Genomic DNA, 18,585 nt, shown 5'->3' on the forward strand with positions numbered 1-18,585 from the left:
ACTAGGTAGATCTGGCCAGTCTTGACTTGAGGGGAGCCAAAGCTCAGGTATTTCACTGTGAAGTTTGCAAAGGGGGTAACATAGATCCTTGCAGGTAATACTGAGTGTAGCCTGGAGGAATGGCTAAGATTGCATCAAGAAGACAGAGGGGTGGAATTCCCATCACGGCTCAGCGGAAATGAATCCAATTAGCATCCATGAGGACGAAGGTTCGATCCCTGGCCTTGCTCCTTGGCTAAGGATCCGGCGTTGCCATGGCTGTGGTATAGGCCGGCAGCTATAGCTCCCACTCAGCCATAGACTGGAAACCTCCATATGCAGGTGCAGCCCTAAAAGACAAAAAAAAAAAAAAAAAAAAAAAAAAAAGAAGACAGAGTGGAGGCATGTCTTGCCCAAGTAAACTGCAAGTGCGAAAGCATGGAGGTGGGAAAGCCTGGTACGTTCGAGGACAGGGATAAGGGAGGGGGCTTGGTGGGTGTGGCTGCTGCGGGCTTGAGATTATGCCTTATAAGGAGTGGGGTCCTCTGAGAACTTCCAGAAGGAACCCCACAATTTTGTTGTAGGACCATGACGTGTGGGCCATGAATGAGGAGAGCAGAGCCCTGCAGGACCTCTGAGGGGTTATTTGGATCTCCTGGTCCTTCCTAGGGTCCTGCTTCCACTAGACAAGGTGTTGGGGGGCAGGCCTGTGTCAGCCTGGACCTCCCCATCTCTGCAGGGCTAGCACGGTGCCTGGCACGCAGGATGTACTCATGTGTACTATGTGTCTGCTACCGATGACCTTGAGTGCTCCCAGTGCAGGGCACCCTTGTCCCCATCTGCCTTCACCGTGGCTGGGACAGAAGGAGCCCCTTAGGCCTTCTGCTTGGGGAAAAGGTGGTGACTTTTCCAAAATGTATGAGCTATTCGGCTTTAGAACCTGAGCTCCAGTGACCCTGAAGGGGGGACTGCAAGGCCAGAATTGCCCCTAGGCCAACAGGCAGGGCAGGGACACAAGAAGAAAGGCTTCTTACCAGCTTCTCAGGTGGGTGTATGAGGAAATGCCAGTATTTGCAACCCTTGAGCTGGCTCCCATAGCTAATTTCCCTAAGGCTGGCTGATGGTTGGAGGACTCATTCATTTATTTCCTTTTAACGGCATTATTGCTTTGGAAAGAAAGAAATAAAATAGTAGTAATACACATGCTCATTGTGGGGAAACTCTAGAAAACTTCTATTTTGTATAGAAAAGTAGAAGGAAGAGAATAAAGCAAATCCTAAGGGGTAAACCCTGCTGTCTAGAGGGAACCTCTGCGGCCACTTTGGGGAACATCCTTTCAAACATTTTTCTGTCCATAAATACAAGCAGTTAAATGGAACACAGTTTTATATAGATGGTGTTGCAAGATTTATGCTGTTCCATAACCTGCTTTTTTCATTTAACAGCGTGTCATGACACTGTTTCCTGTCCATAACCACAGATCTGTAACATTTTTATAGCCCACAGTACAATTTTACATGGATGTACCGTAACTTACCCAGCCAGCTCTCCATTGCCAGAAATTTGGGTCGTTTGCAATTTTACTCTCCAACATGCTGAAGAGTATCATTCAGCTTTATTTTAAGATGTGCAATAATCACCTAGCGGTAAATATCGAGAATAGCGGGAGATGGGGGAACAAAGGAAAGGTTCAATTCACTAAAGCCAAGCAGGAAGGTCACCATGGCAACCCCTCCGGGCTTGCTTGCAGAGAGCCCATTAGCCTCAGCTCCAGCCTGGGAGGCGGGTCAGAGCCAAGGGGAAACCATCCGTTTTCAAGCAAAATTACAAACCAGGGCAGAAAGAGTATGGAGAGGAGTTAATGCAGAACTGAGATGGTTTATGATGCCGTGGAGTTATCTGGTAGATACCATGGTTTTCCATCCTCACAGGAGCCCCTGATACCTTTATTATCCTCATTGAGCTGATGAGAAAATTCAAATTGAAGGGATTAAGTGATCTGCCCAAGGGCACACAGTAAATGAAGCAGTCAGGATTTGAAAGTGGACCACATCTGCTCCTCATGATTCTCCTCACCTGACCTAGGGTCTCCAGCCTCCCTCTCTCCCTTCACCATCCCTGAGTCTCCCAGTCCTGATGCCTCCCCCTTCTAGTGCATTCATTCCCACCACATCTGATGGGGTCCACACTGAGTCTTCTCCTGGGCTCCTTCCAGGCTCTGCCTTGGCTACCTGCCACTCCACACCTATGCCACCTCCACTCTTCCTGTCTCCATGCCTGGATCCTTCTGTACCCTCTGTTTAGAACACCCTCTCCTCCATGGCTGCTGGGCACCTGTTTATTCTTCAAGACTGAGCTCAAGTTTCATTTTTTCGTGAAGTCTCCCCTGACTCCCTAACATGATGTCTCTCCTCTGTGTTCCCCTGGCAGCATCTGGGTCTAACTATAGTCTGACCCTCATATGTGCTTTGTGTCAGTAGTCAGTGCTGATCTCCTAAAAGGTGAGCTTTTAAGGAATGGAACCATTATATTTATTTCTCCATCCCTGTATCCTGCCATGGCCTTGAACACAGCGTGGGGATTCAGTAAAGGTATGTGGAGTGAATGAGTATAGGGCAGAGCATCTTTCCATTCGCTCTTTTTCTGCTCCCAGCCCCAGAGACTATGTTAACCTAGGTAGACTAGATGCCCGCTCTGCCCACTAGGGGCCGCTCTCTGCTTCCCCGCCTCTCACCTGGCTGGTTCCCCAATGTTGCCCCACAACACCTGCCCCCAGCTTCCATCCTCCTTAAGCCCAGATCATGTCTTTTTCTCACCACAGTTCCTACTCTTGCTCTGCCTGAGAAACTGAGGTACTGGGCAAATCCTTTATATCACCGCCCTTGCCCTACCCCCTTCCCAGCATGGTCAGTTTTGCCTGGTCAGTCCCAGAAACCCTTTCTTTTTTTTTTTTTTTAATCCCTTCAGCTCCTCTGTCGGTGCTCCTCTCCCCTGAGAAAACCTCAGATGCTTTGAAGGTCACCTGGGGAAGGCTCCTTCCTGGAGGAGGCCACTCCCTGAGCCTGGAAGTCAGGAGGATGCCTGAAGCTCAGGGACAGGCCTGAACCTGGGCCAGCCTGGAGCAACTCTGGGAACTTCAGGGCCTGGGGTTGGGGCAGCCACCACCCCAGCTTGTGCTCACTCAGGGTGGCCCACAGAGGTAGCAGCAGTAGCAGTGCCCTGCCAGGTCCCCATGGCCTGCCTCCAGCCCGAGGGGAAGAGCTGAGTCTGCTGGGAACCACACTCGGGGGTGCGGGGGGGAAGGGCTGGTCACCCTGGGTGTGGACGTTCAGTGTCAAAGGCTGCAGAACTGGCTTCTCTCTAGAAAGCACCTCTGGAGAGAATGCCCCTCCCCACCCGCGGGGCCAGGTTCCAGGGTAGGGTGGCAACTGGGGGACAGGAACAGGTTTCTGGAAAGAACACTGCTCTCATTCACCAATGGTAGACACACCCAGAGAACCCCGTTTCCCACGGCTTGGAGCCATTCCTGGCCTTCAGGGGAACTATCTATCCTCTGGGCTCCAGTCTACCCAGGGGTGTGGCTTTGCCTTTGATCACCAGGCATTGTGCAGGGCTGGTAGTTCAGAACCTTTTCGGCCCACTGAAATTCCACAGACAGCCGTGGTTCCTGTCCCCAGTGCCACATACACATATGTTCCTGCGTACACACACGCAAACACACACACGCACACACAAGTTTACCCATGATTTTATGAACTTCCTGAGGCCCAGGTATTTCCATGTATCTCAGGTTAAAAACTTCTACCCTAGGAGTCGTAGCTGATGGTCCACTCTCCTGAATGCGGTGTTATTTATGGTAAACAGTAGCAGCCTAGTACTACCAGTAGCAGTATGTCATTGGTCTCTACTGTAGTTAATCAGTATCACATCCATGATCTCATTTTCGCCTCCTGCATCCCTGACCTGGGGGGGTATAAACAGCCTTATTTCAAAAACAAGAATTGGGGGAGTTCCTGCTGTGGCTCAGTGTTTAATGCACCCGACTAGTACCCATGAGAATGGGGATTCGATCCCTGGCCCTGGCGCAGTGGGTTAAAGACCCAGTGTTGCCATGAGCTGTGGTGTAGGTCGCAGATGTGGCTCAGATCTGGCGTTGCTATGGCTGCAGCTCAGAGTCAACCCCTTGCCTGGCTACTTCAATATGCCATGGGTGTGGCCCTCCCCCAAAAAGCAAAAAAAAATTAGCCCAGCCAAGGTCACACCCAGAAGGTGGCTGAGGGGGTGACTTGACCTTGACCTCACTTACCCTAAGTTCCAAGCACTGTGTGCCTCCCTCTTATCACACCTCATGGGGAGGCTTCTGAAGAGTTGGCTCTCTACCTTCTGAACATTCTCCAAGCTCAGGCTCAGGCCAGCAAGGGTACTTGTTACAATACATCAAGCGGGGCTTCTCATCTAGCTATTCCTGTGTGTGTGTGTGTGTGTGTGTGTTTAGGGCCGCACCCTTGTCATATGGAGGTTCCCAGGCTAGGGGTTGAATCAGTGTGTGTGTGTGTGTGTGTGTGTGTGTTTAGGGCCGCACCCTTGTCATATGGAGGTTCCCAGGCGAGGGGTTGAATCAGCTGTAGCTGCTGGCCTGCACCACAGCCACAGCAATGTGGGATCTGAGCTGCATCTGGTACCTTCACCACAGCTCACGACAACACCGGATCCTTAACCCACTGAGTGAAGCCAGGGATCAAACCTTTATCTTCATGGATGCCAGTCAGATTCGTTTCTGCTGAGCCATGATAGGAACTCCTTGTCTAGCTCTTCTTTGGTCCAGATGCCTGGCAGCCTTGGTACCCCTGAACTCCATGGACAGGTCGTGGTCATGATGTGTGTGACTCAGGATGAAAAAAATGTCATAGGTCCCCATAATCAGTACAGGTGACCTGTGACATTAGCACACTTTTAGAGATTTTTTTTTTTGACTGTGACCTTCAGTAAGAAATATCTTGGGACTAAGGGGAGGTGGGGAGAAGAAAGGAGGATATTGTTGTCCAAGGGCTACAGATTTTCAGTTGTGCAAGATGAATAGATTCTGGACATCCGATGTGCTATACTGACACTATAACTAACAATACTGGGTCATATACTTAACATTTGTTAAGAGGGCATATCTTTTAAGTGTTCACATCACACAATAGAAAATATGATAACCCTGTGAGTTGATGGGTATGTTAATTAGCTTCATTGTGATTATTTCATGATGAATATGTATAGTGAATCATCAAGTTCTACACCTTAAATGTATATAATTTTAATTGTTAATTATGCCCCAATAAAGCTGGAAAAATAATTTTGATTAAAGAAACACCTTTTGTGTTGTAACCCAATATACACATATGTAACACAGCAAATATTCATAGCAGATATAACAAACAGAAATAGCAAAAAACAATACTTATCTTACTCTATGCAAAACATGGATATTTTCTGTTCTTTTATTTTCTCTTTTTAAGTTTATTTATTTTTATTTTTATTTTTTAATTTTTTTTGTCTTTTTGCCATTTCTTGGGCTACTTCTGCAGCATATGGAGGTTCCCCAGGTTAGGGGTTGCCGACCTATGCCACAGCCACAGCAACATGGAATCTGAGCCACATCTGCGACCTTCACCACAGCTCACGGCAAAGCCAGATCCTTAACCCACTGAGCAAGGCCAGGGATCAAACCCGCAACCTCATGGTTCCTAGTCAGATTTGTTAACCACTGAGCCACAACGGGAACTCCTAAGTTTATTTATTTTAAAAATTTTTCTCCTCTTTCTTTAAGTTGAATTATAATTGATTTACAATGTTGTGTTCATTTCAGATGTACATACATACATATATACATATATGTCTATTTAGTTATACATACATATATGTCTATTTTTTCTCAGATTCTTTTTCCTTATAAGTTATTACCAAATATTAAGTGTAGTTCCCTGTGCTATACATCAGGTCCTTGTTGGTTATCTATTTTACATATCAAACTATTCTGCTTTTACATGCTAGTCATGATCCAGTGAATTGATCTTATGATCTACTGACAGGCTGTGACCTGCAGTTTGGAAAACGCTGCATTAGCAGACACAATAATTGTGGTTTTAATGACTAGCAAGCTATCTGGAAGTTGTATGTATTCTGCTGAGGTAGGCATTTGACCCTGGCCGCAGGCAGGCTGGAGTTCAGGTACAAGTTACCCAGCTAAGGAGAGCTCTGTTCACTCTCCTGGGCTTGGGTTCTTCTCTTCCTGTGGTGGACTTCAGAACTGGCTCTGGGACAGCTGTTCTTTCAGGTCCAGTTATCAATTTATGCATAGGTTCATTTCAGACCTCGTTTCATCCTGACCTTGCCAGGCCCCCACTGAGTGACCTAAGACAAGTCACTTCCTATTTGGGGTCCTCACCTATAGCAGAGGAGTAAGCATGGGTTGAACTCGTCTGTGCTTCTCAGAGAACAAGAAATCTTACAGCAGGAAGTTGTATATAATTTCTCCATATGTACGTGTATTTATGCGTGCTATGATCTGAATGTTTGCGTCTCCCCAGGATAACTATGTTGAAATCCTAATGCCAGTGTGATGCCGTGAGGAGATGGAGCATTTGGGAGGTAATTAGGCGGAACCTTCTGGGAAACCTGAATGGGATCAGTGCCCTTGTAAAAGAGGCCCAAGAGAGCTCCTGCCCCTTCTACCACTGAGGACACAGCAAGAGGCTGGCCATCTGCAGCTCGGGAGAGGGCTTTCACCAGAAGCCAGCCATTCTGACCTTGGACGTCCAGCCTCTAGAACTGTGAGGAATAAGTATTTGTTGTTTCTAAGCTACCCAGTTTAAGGTATTTTGTTTTTGCCGCTGTAGGAACTAAGACAACATGTGTATGTATGTATATATTTATTTCTGACATACTTTTTCTGGAAGATTTGAAGAAACTAAAATTTTGTATTAAAACAAACATACATAAGTTATGGAGCAGACTATAAAACTCACATACTTCAAAAAAAAAATGTACTAGGTTTTATTGTGGTAAAATACACACAAGATAAAATTTAACGTTTTAATTAGTTTTAAGTGTACAATTCGGTGACACCGAGTGCATTCACGGTGTTGTGCAGCCATCACCACTCTCCATTTCCAGAGTTTTGTCATCATCCCAAACAGAAACTGTACCCATTAAACAATAACTCCCCATGCCTGCTACCCCCAGCCCCTGGCATCTGCCATTCTACTTTCCCTCTCTACAGATTTGACTTTGAACCTAACAGAAATGAAATCATACAATATTTGTCCTTTGGCTTACTTCACTTAGCATGGTTTCAAGGTTCATCCATATTGTAGCATGTGTCAGAAGTTCACCCCTTTTTGAGGCTGAATAAAATTCCATTGTATCTATGTACCATGTTTTGTTTGTCCATTCATCTAGTGATGGACTCTTGGATTGTCATTACCTTTGGCTATTGTGACCAATGCGGCTGTGATCATAGGTGTACAAGCATCTGTTTGGTTCCTGCTTTCAGTTCTTTTGGGTATATACTGAGAAATGGAGTTGCTGGATCATAGGGTAATTCTGTGTTTAACTAGTGGAGGAACTACCATACCTTTTTCCACAGCAGTTGCATCATTTGATAATCCATCAACAGTGCAGCATGGTTCCAATTTCTCTACCACCTCAGCCACATTTATTTTCTTTCTTTCCTTTTTTTTTTTTTATAATAGCCATCCTAATGGGTGTAAAGTGGTATCTCATTGTGGTTTGGATTTGTGTTTTCCTAATGACTGTAATGCTGAGCATCTTTTTGTATATTTATTGGCCATTTGCATATTTTCTTTGGAAACACATCTACTCAAGTCTTTTGCCTGTTTTTGAACCAGACTGATTTTTATGTTGTTGAGTTGCAGGAGTTCTTTATATATTCAGGATATTAATCTGTTATCAGATATACGGTTTGTAAATATTTTCCGCCTTCTGTGGGTTCGCCTATTACTTTCCTGATAGTGTCCTTTGATGCTCTAAAGATTTTAGTTTTTCACATCTGAAGGTGGCATGGGGCTGCTCCTAGACTCTGCCTCCCACTCCCTTCCCCAAGTGCAAGTTCTGGTGATCCTCTGGCAAGTGATGGGATGGAAACTGCCTGGTCACCTCCTGGGCTCTGGGCTCTTTTCTATTTACCTTGAAGGACATCTAGAGAGCAGTTCTGGAGGAGTCAGAGGATCAGTTACCCTTCTCTCCTCCTCCTCAGCCAGCTCGGACCCTGAGCCTCACCAGCAGCTGCCCCTTAGCCAGCAGTCTGCTGAGACCTTAAGGGGACCTGTCAGTGTTCAGACATCTCTGGGGCCCATCCAGCCTAGGACTGGTCCACGAGTAGGAACAACAGCTTACTCTGGTCCTCTGTCCAGTTACACCTGCTGGCTTCTCCTGGAACCTGAACTCCTGCTGTTAACTTCACTTTTTGGGGGTCAAATATGTGACTTCTTGTCCAAAATGCCATTGATGCCATTCACGTATCCCATGGTAAATTGGGCTAGGTGACTGACCTCTCAGGAGCTCCCTGGTCTCATGTTTCTCGTTTGCAAGCAATGGAGAAATTCCCCATCAAACAGCATTCTTTGCCTTTTCTATGCAGCCCAACTAGGAATTGAATGCTTTCCAATAAAATATTTTTTTCAGAGAAGAGGGAGTTGGGGCCACCCAGAGTTCTTCATCTTCATGTGACTCTGTTCCTTTATTTTGAACAATGAGCTGCATGGGCTGTTTGGGGAAGACAGGACAGGGTAACCTGAAACTCTCCCATCAGTGCTTGTGTGAGATCCTTTCAGAAGGCACCCGACACACACAATCAAATTAAAGAGGGGGAGGAGGAAAATGTAATACCGATTGAGATTTATCCCCAGGAATCTGGTATCCCGTTTGCAAGTACTGATTTTGTGATAAAGGAGCTTTTAATGAGAAGAAGCAGAGTAGTGAGTCTGGAGAGAATGGCTGAGCAGACTGATCTGAGCCAATCACTCTTATACTATCCCTGTGTTTCATCAATTCCTAGTGTACTTTTTTTTTTTTAATGTTAAAACAGCTCTGAAATCTGGATTCATTTCCAATCAGTGCTGTCTCATGATGATAAGTGTCAACATTTTTTTGGTCTTAGTGGTACATGCAGTAGGGGTATGACTTCCAGCTGAGTGCATCTGAAGTTCATGGCAGTACAGTCTCAGGTGAGGCCCATAAGAGCGAGAGGACCCTCAACCTTGCTGCCAGGTGGCACAGCATCTGGGAATCTCAAGCTGAGTCCTGCCTCTTCCCCCTTTACAAATATTTTTCAGCAAGCAGACACAGAACAGTCAGACAATCTGTTTCTTCAGCAGGTGAAGTGCCAGCAAGCTACCCTCCTGGGGTCCTTATGCACCTTTCTTGAAAGTTCACGTGAGGCTGATGTGACAGTTGTCTGGTAGTATGTGTCACCTGAACGTCTCTTTGGTTCAAGTCAAGAATCCTCCTCAAAGGGCTCCTCTGGGCTCATTCTGAGGGGCAGCCACTCTGGGGCACTGCATCGCTGTCCCTGCTCAAGCAGGAGTGGGGCAGCTGGGCAGCACTTATCAATGTACATATGTTTCTCTGATGAAAAGCACCCAGCCGGCTAATTAGCAAGCCCTCTGGTGTTGAGCAAAAATAACCCCAACTGAACCAAAGTTATGGCCTCTGGAGTGTAAGTGTAGGGTTAGTCTTTCAAATGCTAATAAACCACCAAAACTACCATTGTCATTCCACACTGTCTGTGTGAAGTGTTTGAGAGCCCATTGCTAACAGTCTCATAATAGCAAGTGAATACTTGTGATTTGGGATATATTTTTAGTAACAGCGTTAAACACAGCTTCAAAAAGTGCAGCTTTAAGAGTTCCCATCATGGCTCGGTGGTTAATGAATCTGACTAGGAACCCTGAGGTTGCGGGTTTGATCCCTGGCCTTGCTCAGTGGGTTAAGGATCTGGTGTTGCCATGAGCTGTGGTGTAGGTTGCAGATGCGGCTCGGGTCCCGCATTGCTGTGGCTCTGGTGTAGGCCGGCGGCTACAGCTCCGGTTCAACCCCTAGCCTGGGAACCTCCATATGCCGCAGGAGCAGCCCAAGAAATGGCAAAAAGACAAAAAAAAAAAAAAAAAAAAAAAAAGAGAGAGAGAGAAAAGAAAAAGAAAAAAAAAGTGCAGCTTTAGAATAACTTAGATGAAAATGAGAATATTGTTCACTGTAACTGTACTAAGTAACTTGAAAAAGTGACGGTTGAAGATACTGTTCTCAAAAATGCATGTGAAGATTTTTTTCTATTCTTTTTTTTTTTTTTTGGTCTTTTTTTGTCTTTTAGGGCCGCACCCGTGGCATGTGGGGGTTCCCAGGCTAGGGGTCCCATCGGTACTGCAGCCACCAGCCTACACCACAGCCACAACAACTCGGGATCCGAGCTGCAACTGTGACCTACACCACAGCTCAAGGCAACGCCAGATCCTTAACCCACTGAGCAAGGCCAGGGTTTGAACCTGCATCCTCATGGATGCTAGTCAGGTTTGCTAACTTATACTATACTTATACCTAGTTCATACTTATTTCTATGGACTAGGAGTGGAAAAAAGATATTTTAGAATGAGTACTATGTTGAATATGATGAGGGATTCTACATATGTATAACTAAATAAATTCATGTGATAAAGAGTATATACTAGTTCATTTACATCCCTAGAAGTTACACATTTTTTGGACCCTCATTGGAGAAATAGCCCATTAGTTTATATTCAGCCAGCTAATATTAAACATATTCAGGAAGTGATACGTTTTGCTGGCTGTGTCCTTTAAGGCCTGGGATACACAATGTGTGGGCTGAAATTTTCTGGGGGAAGGGCCAGGAATATGGATGGAGCACTAGCCAGAGACAGATAAGGAGTCGGATGCAAATTTCACCTCTTGTTAATTTCCCTTGGTTAAATCTGAGAGGACTAGCCTGAAACCTCCTGGTGATAGTTTTGTTGTGATTTGCCTTTTTTTTTTTTTTTTTGGCCGGGGGGTGGTGGTGCTATTTCAAGAAACTTGACAGGTCCTTGATATAAGCCCACTTTGCTTTTTCTGTTTTAAGCTGTGGATCCTCTTTTAAATGAAATCCTATATGGAACACCAATATTCTGTGGAAATATCAGCAAAACATCACATTGTGTTGTTTTTTAATTATTGAAGTATACTTGATTTGCAATGTTGTGTATATTGTGTTTTGATTTCAGAATTCTCCAAAGCCTTTTTTTATTTAGTCTTGTTTCTAGACTCTGGTGAAAAGAGACAACAAACCAAGCTACTGTTTGAAATACTGAAAGTTATACTCTGGGTTTTACAATGGTGGTGAAATTAGGAGCTTGGCTTGTGATGGAAAGAGGCTAAAAAGACCAGTGAGTTCACTTTATGTTCAATTAACCTGAAATGATTAACAATAGGCACAATGTATGAATCATCAGTTGTGTTTTATCACTGCCCATGATTATCCATGGATGTTTCACCACATTGACACACATAAAGGTTTACATTTTAGATGCAAAATAATAATGTTTAACTGGAGAGTCCTTATTTCTTTGAATGGTGGGAAAACATGACACAAGTAATCTCCCACTTTTGAAACAAGTTTGGTTTTACCTGTAAGTTTGTCTCAACTTACTGAATAATTGGCAGAGGGTCCTCGTTTAGCATCTAGGTTATAAACATCATTGTAAACACTGTATTTTTTTTTAATCTTTTTCAGTGGCAAAAAAAAACAAAACAAAACAAAAAAAACTCCTAGTGCTTTAAGCTAGGATTTAATTCCCTTTAATCAAAGTCACATATCTTCTTATAAGGAAACGTATGCCTCTATTTTCTTTCTCACAGAGAGGGCTTATGTTATTCTGTTTTTACTGTACTTCAGAAAAATTTCAACCAAGACATCTTCTGGTTGAAAGAGGGGTAGAAGTAACTTTTTTCTTTCTCCTAGTTACTGGTATAACCCCCCTGCCAAAAGTGGTCCCTGGAATGTAACCTAGTGTCCCAGAGAATCCCATTTCAAAGCCTCCAGTCTCTGTATGCAGCCTGTAGTCCTCAGATCAAAAAACACAACTCCAGAAGCATCACTAACCTCACCCCAACCTCCTCCACAGACCTCCAGGCAAAATAGAAATCAAATCCAAGCTCTACCACCTACTAGCTGTGGGATCTTCAGCAAGCCCTCTCACTTTTCAACACCTCAGTTTTCCTGCCTGTAAAATACAAAACTAATTTTCCTATCTGAAAATAAATCCTAATAGCATATGTTTGTTGGGCCTTTACCTTATGGCAGGCCCTTTACAAGGGTTCTCTCTTTGAATCATAACCACTACCCTATGAAGAAAGTTCTATTGTTATTTCCACTCCACAGATGGGGAAACTGAGGCACCGGGAGTTAAGTTCCTTGCCTGGAATTGCATAGGAAGTGGGCAGCCAGTCTTTGAACCCATGTGGCTTGACTCCAGCCTTGAGATCCTGAACCGCTCCCCTCGCTTCCTGAGACAGCGTGGTGAGGGGGAAGGAGATGAGGTGGGCAGGCAAGGCAACCAGGAGGCTTGGCACAGAGTGGGTGAGGGTTTGCCTCCTTCAAGACTACCTTGTGAATATCTGTCTCATATCCTCCTTTATGCATTTCTTGGGGACAAGGACTGTCTTTTCTTTTTTTTTTTTTTTTTTTTTTTTCCTGTGCAACGAAGTTACAGAATGGTATGGAGGATGCCTGCTTCCCTCCTTTCTGTGTGTCACAAACCTATGCAACTTTTATATCAGTTAAATACTTGCCTTTTCCTTCTAGCTGCTGCAGCTCACTAGGGCATAAGCAGCTCTACATTGAGCTCTTAGCCTTATTCATCACGTGATAAAAATGCTGGGCACATCGGCTGAGTGAAGAAATGGGTGAGGTCGTGTCTCCTTGTATGTTTAGTCTGGTCATCCTGCTTGGATGGTGTGTGCGTGAGAGTAGGAACCATTTATTTCCTTTTTCTTGCCCATGGCATTGGAATGCAGGGAGAACCAGGGAACCAAGGTGGGCAGGTTTCTGGAGACCCAGACTTGGTCCCATTATTGCTAGGGGGTTTTTCTGGCATGGCTGAGTTTCAGCTCACCCTGGTATCAGACCTTGCCTTTCATCTTACCACCAGGTGAATTAGTGGTGCTTCTGAGAGTGAAAGAGGCTTGGAGATTTAGATCAGAAAACCCAGAGAGCCAAGGTCTGCCAGGCCCACTTACATCAGTGTTGTCCTTTTGTTTGCAAAGTATCAACTTTTATTTTTTTACTCACTTATTTTTTGGCCATGCCTTTGGTATGTGGAAGTTCTCAGGCCAGGGATCCAACTTGAGCCACCACAGTGAGAACACCAGATCCTTACTTAACCTGCTGTACCGCAAGGGAACTCCTCAACTTTTATTTTTTAATCTGGGTAAAATGTACACATGCTTTAAAATTTTTTCTATATTATTTTGTCATTCAGAAATATTACATAAATTTTTGTGGTAAAATATAAACAACCTAAAATTTATCATTTTTAAGGGCACGAGTCAGTGACCTTATATTTACAGTATCGAGCAACTATCACCACTACCCATTTCTAGAACTTTTTATCATCCCAAACAGAAACCCCATACTCTTGGATAACAAGCCCCTTTCTTCCTCTGCCCCCAGCCTCTATTCCACTCTCTGTCTCTGTGAATTTGCCTATTCCAGGTTCCTCATATTAGTGGAATCATACATTTGGCCTTTTGTGACTGGCTTATTTCACCTGGCATAATGTTCTCAGGCTTCGTCCATGTTGTAGCATGCATCAGAACTTCATTCATTTTTAAGACTGTGTAATATTCCATTGTGTCTGTAGACCACATTTTATTTATTTGCTATTTTATCTGTTTACCTGCTAATGGACCCTTGGATTATTTCTGCCTTTTGACTATTGTGAATAATGCTTATGCCAGTGTTTTCCAGAAAGCATATTTATAACTACATTATATTTTGCAACATAGTTTCAGATAAGAACATATAGATCATAAAGAAACAAAACCAGGAGTTCCCGTCATGGCTCATGGCACAGCAAAAACGAATCCGACTAGGAACCATGAGGTTGTGGGTTCCATCCCTGGCCTCACTCAGTGGGTTAAGGATCCGGCATTGCGGTGAGCTGTGGTATAGGTCACAGATGCGGCTCAGATCCTGCATTGCTGAGGCTGTGGTGTAGGTCGGCAGCTGTAGCTCTGATTAGACCCCTAGCCTGGGAACCTCCATATGGCTCGGGTGCAGCCCTAAAAGCCAAAAAGCCAAAAAGGCAAAAAAAAAAAAAAAAAAAAAAAGCAAAGCTATAAACAAACCACAAAAACAAAGACACCCTTTACCACGAAAACAAAGACACACTTTAAGTTCAAAGGATAAACAGTATTGCATCATTAAATAAACATTTGCTGAAGGCCCAGGCTGAACCAGGCACACACCCTGAGTTTCCAACCATCTCAGGCGGGTCCTCCCCAGTTGGTGGGGGGCAGGGGCTGCAGAGAAGATAAGGCCTAGGCAGTGAGCTCGGCCTGCTGGCAGATGTGGTTGGTGCCACAGGAAAGATGCAGGCAAGGCCTTCAGGCCTTTGCAGGCAGGAACAGAACCCCTGGGGCGGGGGAAGCCTCTAAGATGGGGCCGAGATGGGGACTAGATAAGGCATTGACTGTGGTAAATTCCTATCTTTGCTTGCTTTGCCCAACTTGTATTTTTCAGTTTCTTGGGCCAGCCGTGGGAGCTCTGGGTTCCTCTCGTTTACATTACTCCCACCTGTTAAGCAGTCTTAATCCTGCATTTAAACAATCCTGTTGCTCTGATTCCAACAAGTACCTTGGATTTGCCTGCTCTGGTCCACCTTCTGGAAGAGCTGCTTTGCTTTGGGTGATATGGAGCGCAGCCCTAGGTGGACACGGGCCCTGGACACAGGCCTGGGATCACATGGTCTCTCCAGTGGTAGCACCTGATGCAGTGAAGGTGGCAGCCCCAGCTCTGCCTGACTTGTGTGACCTCGGGGAGGTTACTGCACCCCTCTGAACCCCTTGTGCAACATGAGGGCATTGCTTACCTGTGTGGCCCTTTCCAGTGCTGTATTTTTCTGATTTCCTGTATTACGATTGAATTCCGTCCCTCCATCACTCTTGGAGTGAATGACTCAGCAGTCATTGCTCTTGTTTTTAGAGAAGCCCGATTATTTTGCCATCACAAGCCAGGGTATGTGCTGTAGTTAAACCATCTGACAGTCATGATCCAGCTGGAGCGAGGCTGACACTCACTGGATTTCTTCACGCTGTCCTCTTTCAGAGAAGCAGCTTGGACACCCACTGGCCAGAGGCCCCCAGAGCCATGGCAGAACTTTGAGTGAGGCCTGGTGACTGGCACCCATTGTTGCCCTCCAGCCTTCCCAGCCCGGCTTCAAGATGCTGAGCCTGAAGCTGCCCAGGCTGTTCAGCATAGAACAGATGCCCCAGGTATGTGCTCTCGTTCACAGAGGCTGAGGTCCCGGCTGGACCTGGGCCTTGGTCTCTGCAGCATGGCAATGGCCATGTCTACATAGTCTGCTTTCTTCAAGGAGTCCCTCCCAGACTCCTTCGGGGAATTTAGGCCTCCTGTTTCCCTCATGTACATCAAATCTGAGAATGGCAGTGATCCTGAAACCATTTACATTGTAACCCTTCCCTGTCACGTCTATTTTATCCTGAAGCACAGTCACTATTGAGACGACAGATTCAGGCTGCAGAGATGAAGCCAGCAGCAACTGGCTGAGTGGCAGTTTTTTCAGGACTCTCCAATGGGTGCTTGAAAGCAGGCCAGGGGAAGCGCACTTCAGAGTGTGGCTTTGCTGTTGTCCTCACCCCCTCTCGGGAGGCCCAGGTCATGAGCCGATTGAGGCGATGAAGAGGGCTGTTGGTCCTCCCTCGCCTGGAAGCTCTAGGACCAGCTACCCTGAACCCCTGGGACCTGTTGATGATCTCAGTTTTTAACAAGCCTTAGGTGAGGCCGTTCTGCTCCTGAGCTGTGACCAGCAGTGCACCTCCTGCTTCCCTTGCAAGGCCAATGTCATCTCATTACACCCTTGTTCCCCAGTCAGTGGTGTTTAGTATGTCGACACACAACAAAGTATGTTGTACAAAACCATCACCACAGTCCACTTCAGAATATTTTCATCACCCGAGAAGGAAACACTTACCAAATGGCGGTCATTTCCCGCTGTCCCCACTCCCAGACCTATGGCAACCACTCATCTACTCCATCTCTGTGTATTTGCCTAGTCTGGATATTTCACATAAATGGGATCATGCAGTAGGTGGCCTTTTGTGAATGCCCTCTTTCACTTAGATAATGTTTTCAAGGTTCATCGATGCTGTATGGATTAGTGTGTCATTTGATTTTATGGCCAAATATCATTCCATTTATGCATATACCAGTTTGTTTTTTCATTCATCAGTTTTTGGACACTTAAGTTGTTTCTATTTTTTTTTTTTTTTTGGTTATTACAAGTAATGAACATTTGTGTACAAGTTTTTGTGTGGTCATACTTTTAATTCTCTTGGGTACACACCCAAGGAGTGGAAGTGCTGGGTCATGGAGTAACTCTATGCTTAGCTTTTATTTTTATTGTGGCAAATAGACTTAACATAAAATTTACCATCTTAACCATTTTTAAGTGCACAATTCAGTGGTATTAAAAACACTAATGTTGTTATGCAACCATCACCACCATCCATCTCCATAATTCTTTTCATCTTGTAAAACTGAAACTATGGGAGTTCCCGTCGTTGCGCAGTGGTTAATGAATCTGACTAGGAACCCTGAGGTTGCGGGTTCGGTCCCTGGCCTTGCTCAGTGGGTTAAGGATCTGGTGTTGCCATGAGCTGTGGTGTAGGTTGCAGACGCGGCTCGGATCCTGCGTTGCTGTGGCTCTGGCGTAGGCCAGAGGCTATAGCTCCGATTGGACCCCAGCCTGGGAACCTCCATATGCTGCAGGGACAGCCCAAGAAATGGCAAAAAAGACAAAAAAAAAAAAAAAAAAAAAACAACCAACCAAACAAAAACCTGCAACTATGCCCATTAAACAATAACCCCCATTTTCCCCTACCCCCAGCCTCTCACAACCACTGTTATACTTTTCATCTTCATGATTTGACTACTTTAAGTACTTTGTATAAGTGAAATTATAAGTATTTGTCTTTTTGTGACAGTCTTATTTTATTTAGCATGACATCTCAAGGTTCATCCACGTTACAGTGTATATCAGAGTTTCCTCCCTTCTTTTTTTTTTTTTTTTTTTTTGTCTTTTTAGGGCCACACCCGCAGCATATGGAGGTTCCCAGGCTAGGGGTCAAATCAGAGCTGTACCTGCTGGCCTACACCACAGCCATAGCAACGTGGGATCCAAGCCTCTTCTGTGACATACACCACAGCTCACAGCAACACCAGATCCTTAATCCACTGAGCGGGGCCAGGAATTGAACCCAAGTCCTTGTGGATACTAGTTGGGTTCATTAACCACTGAGCCATGATGGTAACTCCCCTCCTTCTAAAGACTGAATATTCCACTGCATGTACATATCACATTTTGCTTACCCATTCATCCATCAATAAACACTGGGCTGCTTGTATGTTTTAGCTATTGCGAATAATGCTGCTGTGAACATAGGTTTAGAGATATCCCTTTGAGACCCTACTTTTATTCATTTTGGGTACATACCAAGAAGTGGAATTTGGACCATTTGGCAATTTTATTTTTAATTTTTTGAAGAACCACCACATTGTTTCCCACATTGTCTATACTATTTTACATTCCCACCAGGAGTTCACAAGGGTTCCAATTTCTCTACATCCTCATCAGTATTTGTTTTCCTGGAGGATTTTTTTTTTTTTTTTTTTTTTGGAAAGTAGCCATTCTAACAGATATGAGGTGGTATCTCATTGAGGTTTTGATTTGAATTTCCCTCATATTAGTGATATGAGCATCTTTTCATGTGCTTATTGACCATTTGCAGATCTTCTTTGGAGAAATGTCTATTCAAGTCTGGCCAATTTTTAAATTAGGTCATTTGTCTTTTTGTTTTTGAGTTGTAAGAATTTTTACATATTTTGCTTGCAAGGCCCTTATCAGATACATTGTTTGAAAATGTTTTCTACCATTCTATGTGTTGCATTTTCTTTTTTTTTTTTTTTTTTTGTCTTTCTGCTATTTCTTGGGCCACTCCCGTGGCATATGGAGGTTCCCAGGCTAGGGGTCTAATCGGAGCTGTAGCCACCAGCCTATGCCAGAGCCACAGCAACGTGGGATCCGAGCCGCATCTGCAACCTACACCACAGCTCATGGCAACGCCAGATCCTTAACCCACTGAGCAAGGGCAGGGAAGAACCCGCAACCTCATGGTTCCTAGTCGGATTCATTAACCACTGCACCACTTCGGGAACTCCCTATGTGTTGCATTTTCATGTTATTATTATTATTATTTTTTTTTTTTTTGTCTGCACCGGAGGCATGCGGAAGATCCCTTGCCAGGGATCAA

General features: G+C 44.8%; 1 protein-coding gene across 13 annotated transcripts in view; it reads left to right on the plus strand.

The window, feature by feature from the left end:
• The window catches only part of PAQR5 (progestin and adipoQ receptor family member 5), an 80,200-nt gene that overhangs the window by 21,038 nt on the left and 40,577 nt on the right, over window positions 1-18,585 (plus strand). For 3 of the 13 annotated variants that reach the window (XM_013993339.2, XM_021100597.1, XM_021100600.1), the window contains exons 2-3: window positions 6,555-6,797; window positions 15,362-15,528. The exons of 4 other annotated variants lie outside the window; for them this stretch is intronic. In XM_013993339.2, coding sequence (XP_013848793.1) covers window positions 15,478-15,528 — 51 coding nt within the window. In that variant the 5' untranslated portion in view covers window positions 6,555-6,797; window positions 15,362-15,477. The remainder of the gene's footprint in view (window positions 1-6,554; window positions 6,798-15,361; window positions 15,529-18,585) is intronic. 6 more of the 13 variants (XM_021100611.1, XM_021100621.1, XM_021100603.1 and 3 more) reach the window with 3 other exon arrangements.

This window comes from Sus scrofa, chromosome 1 (assembly GCF_000003025.6).
Source record: "Sus scrofa isolate TJ Tabasco breed Duroc chromosome 1, Sscrofa11.1, whole genome shotgun sequence".
Classification (NCBI taxonomy): domain Eukaryota; kingdom Metazoa; phylum Chordata; class Mammalia; order Artiodactyla; family Suidae; genus Sus; species Sus scrofa.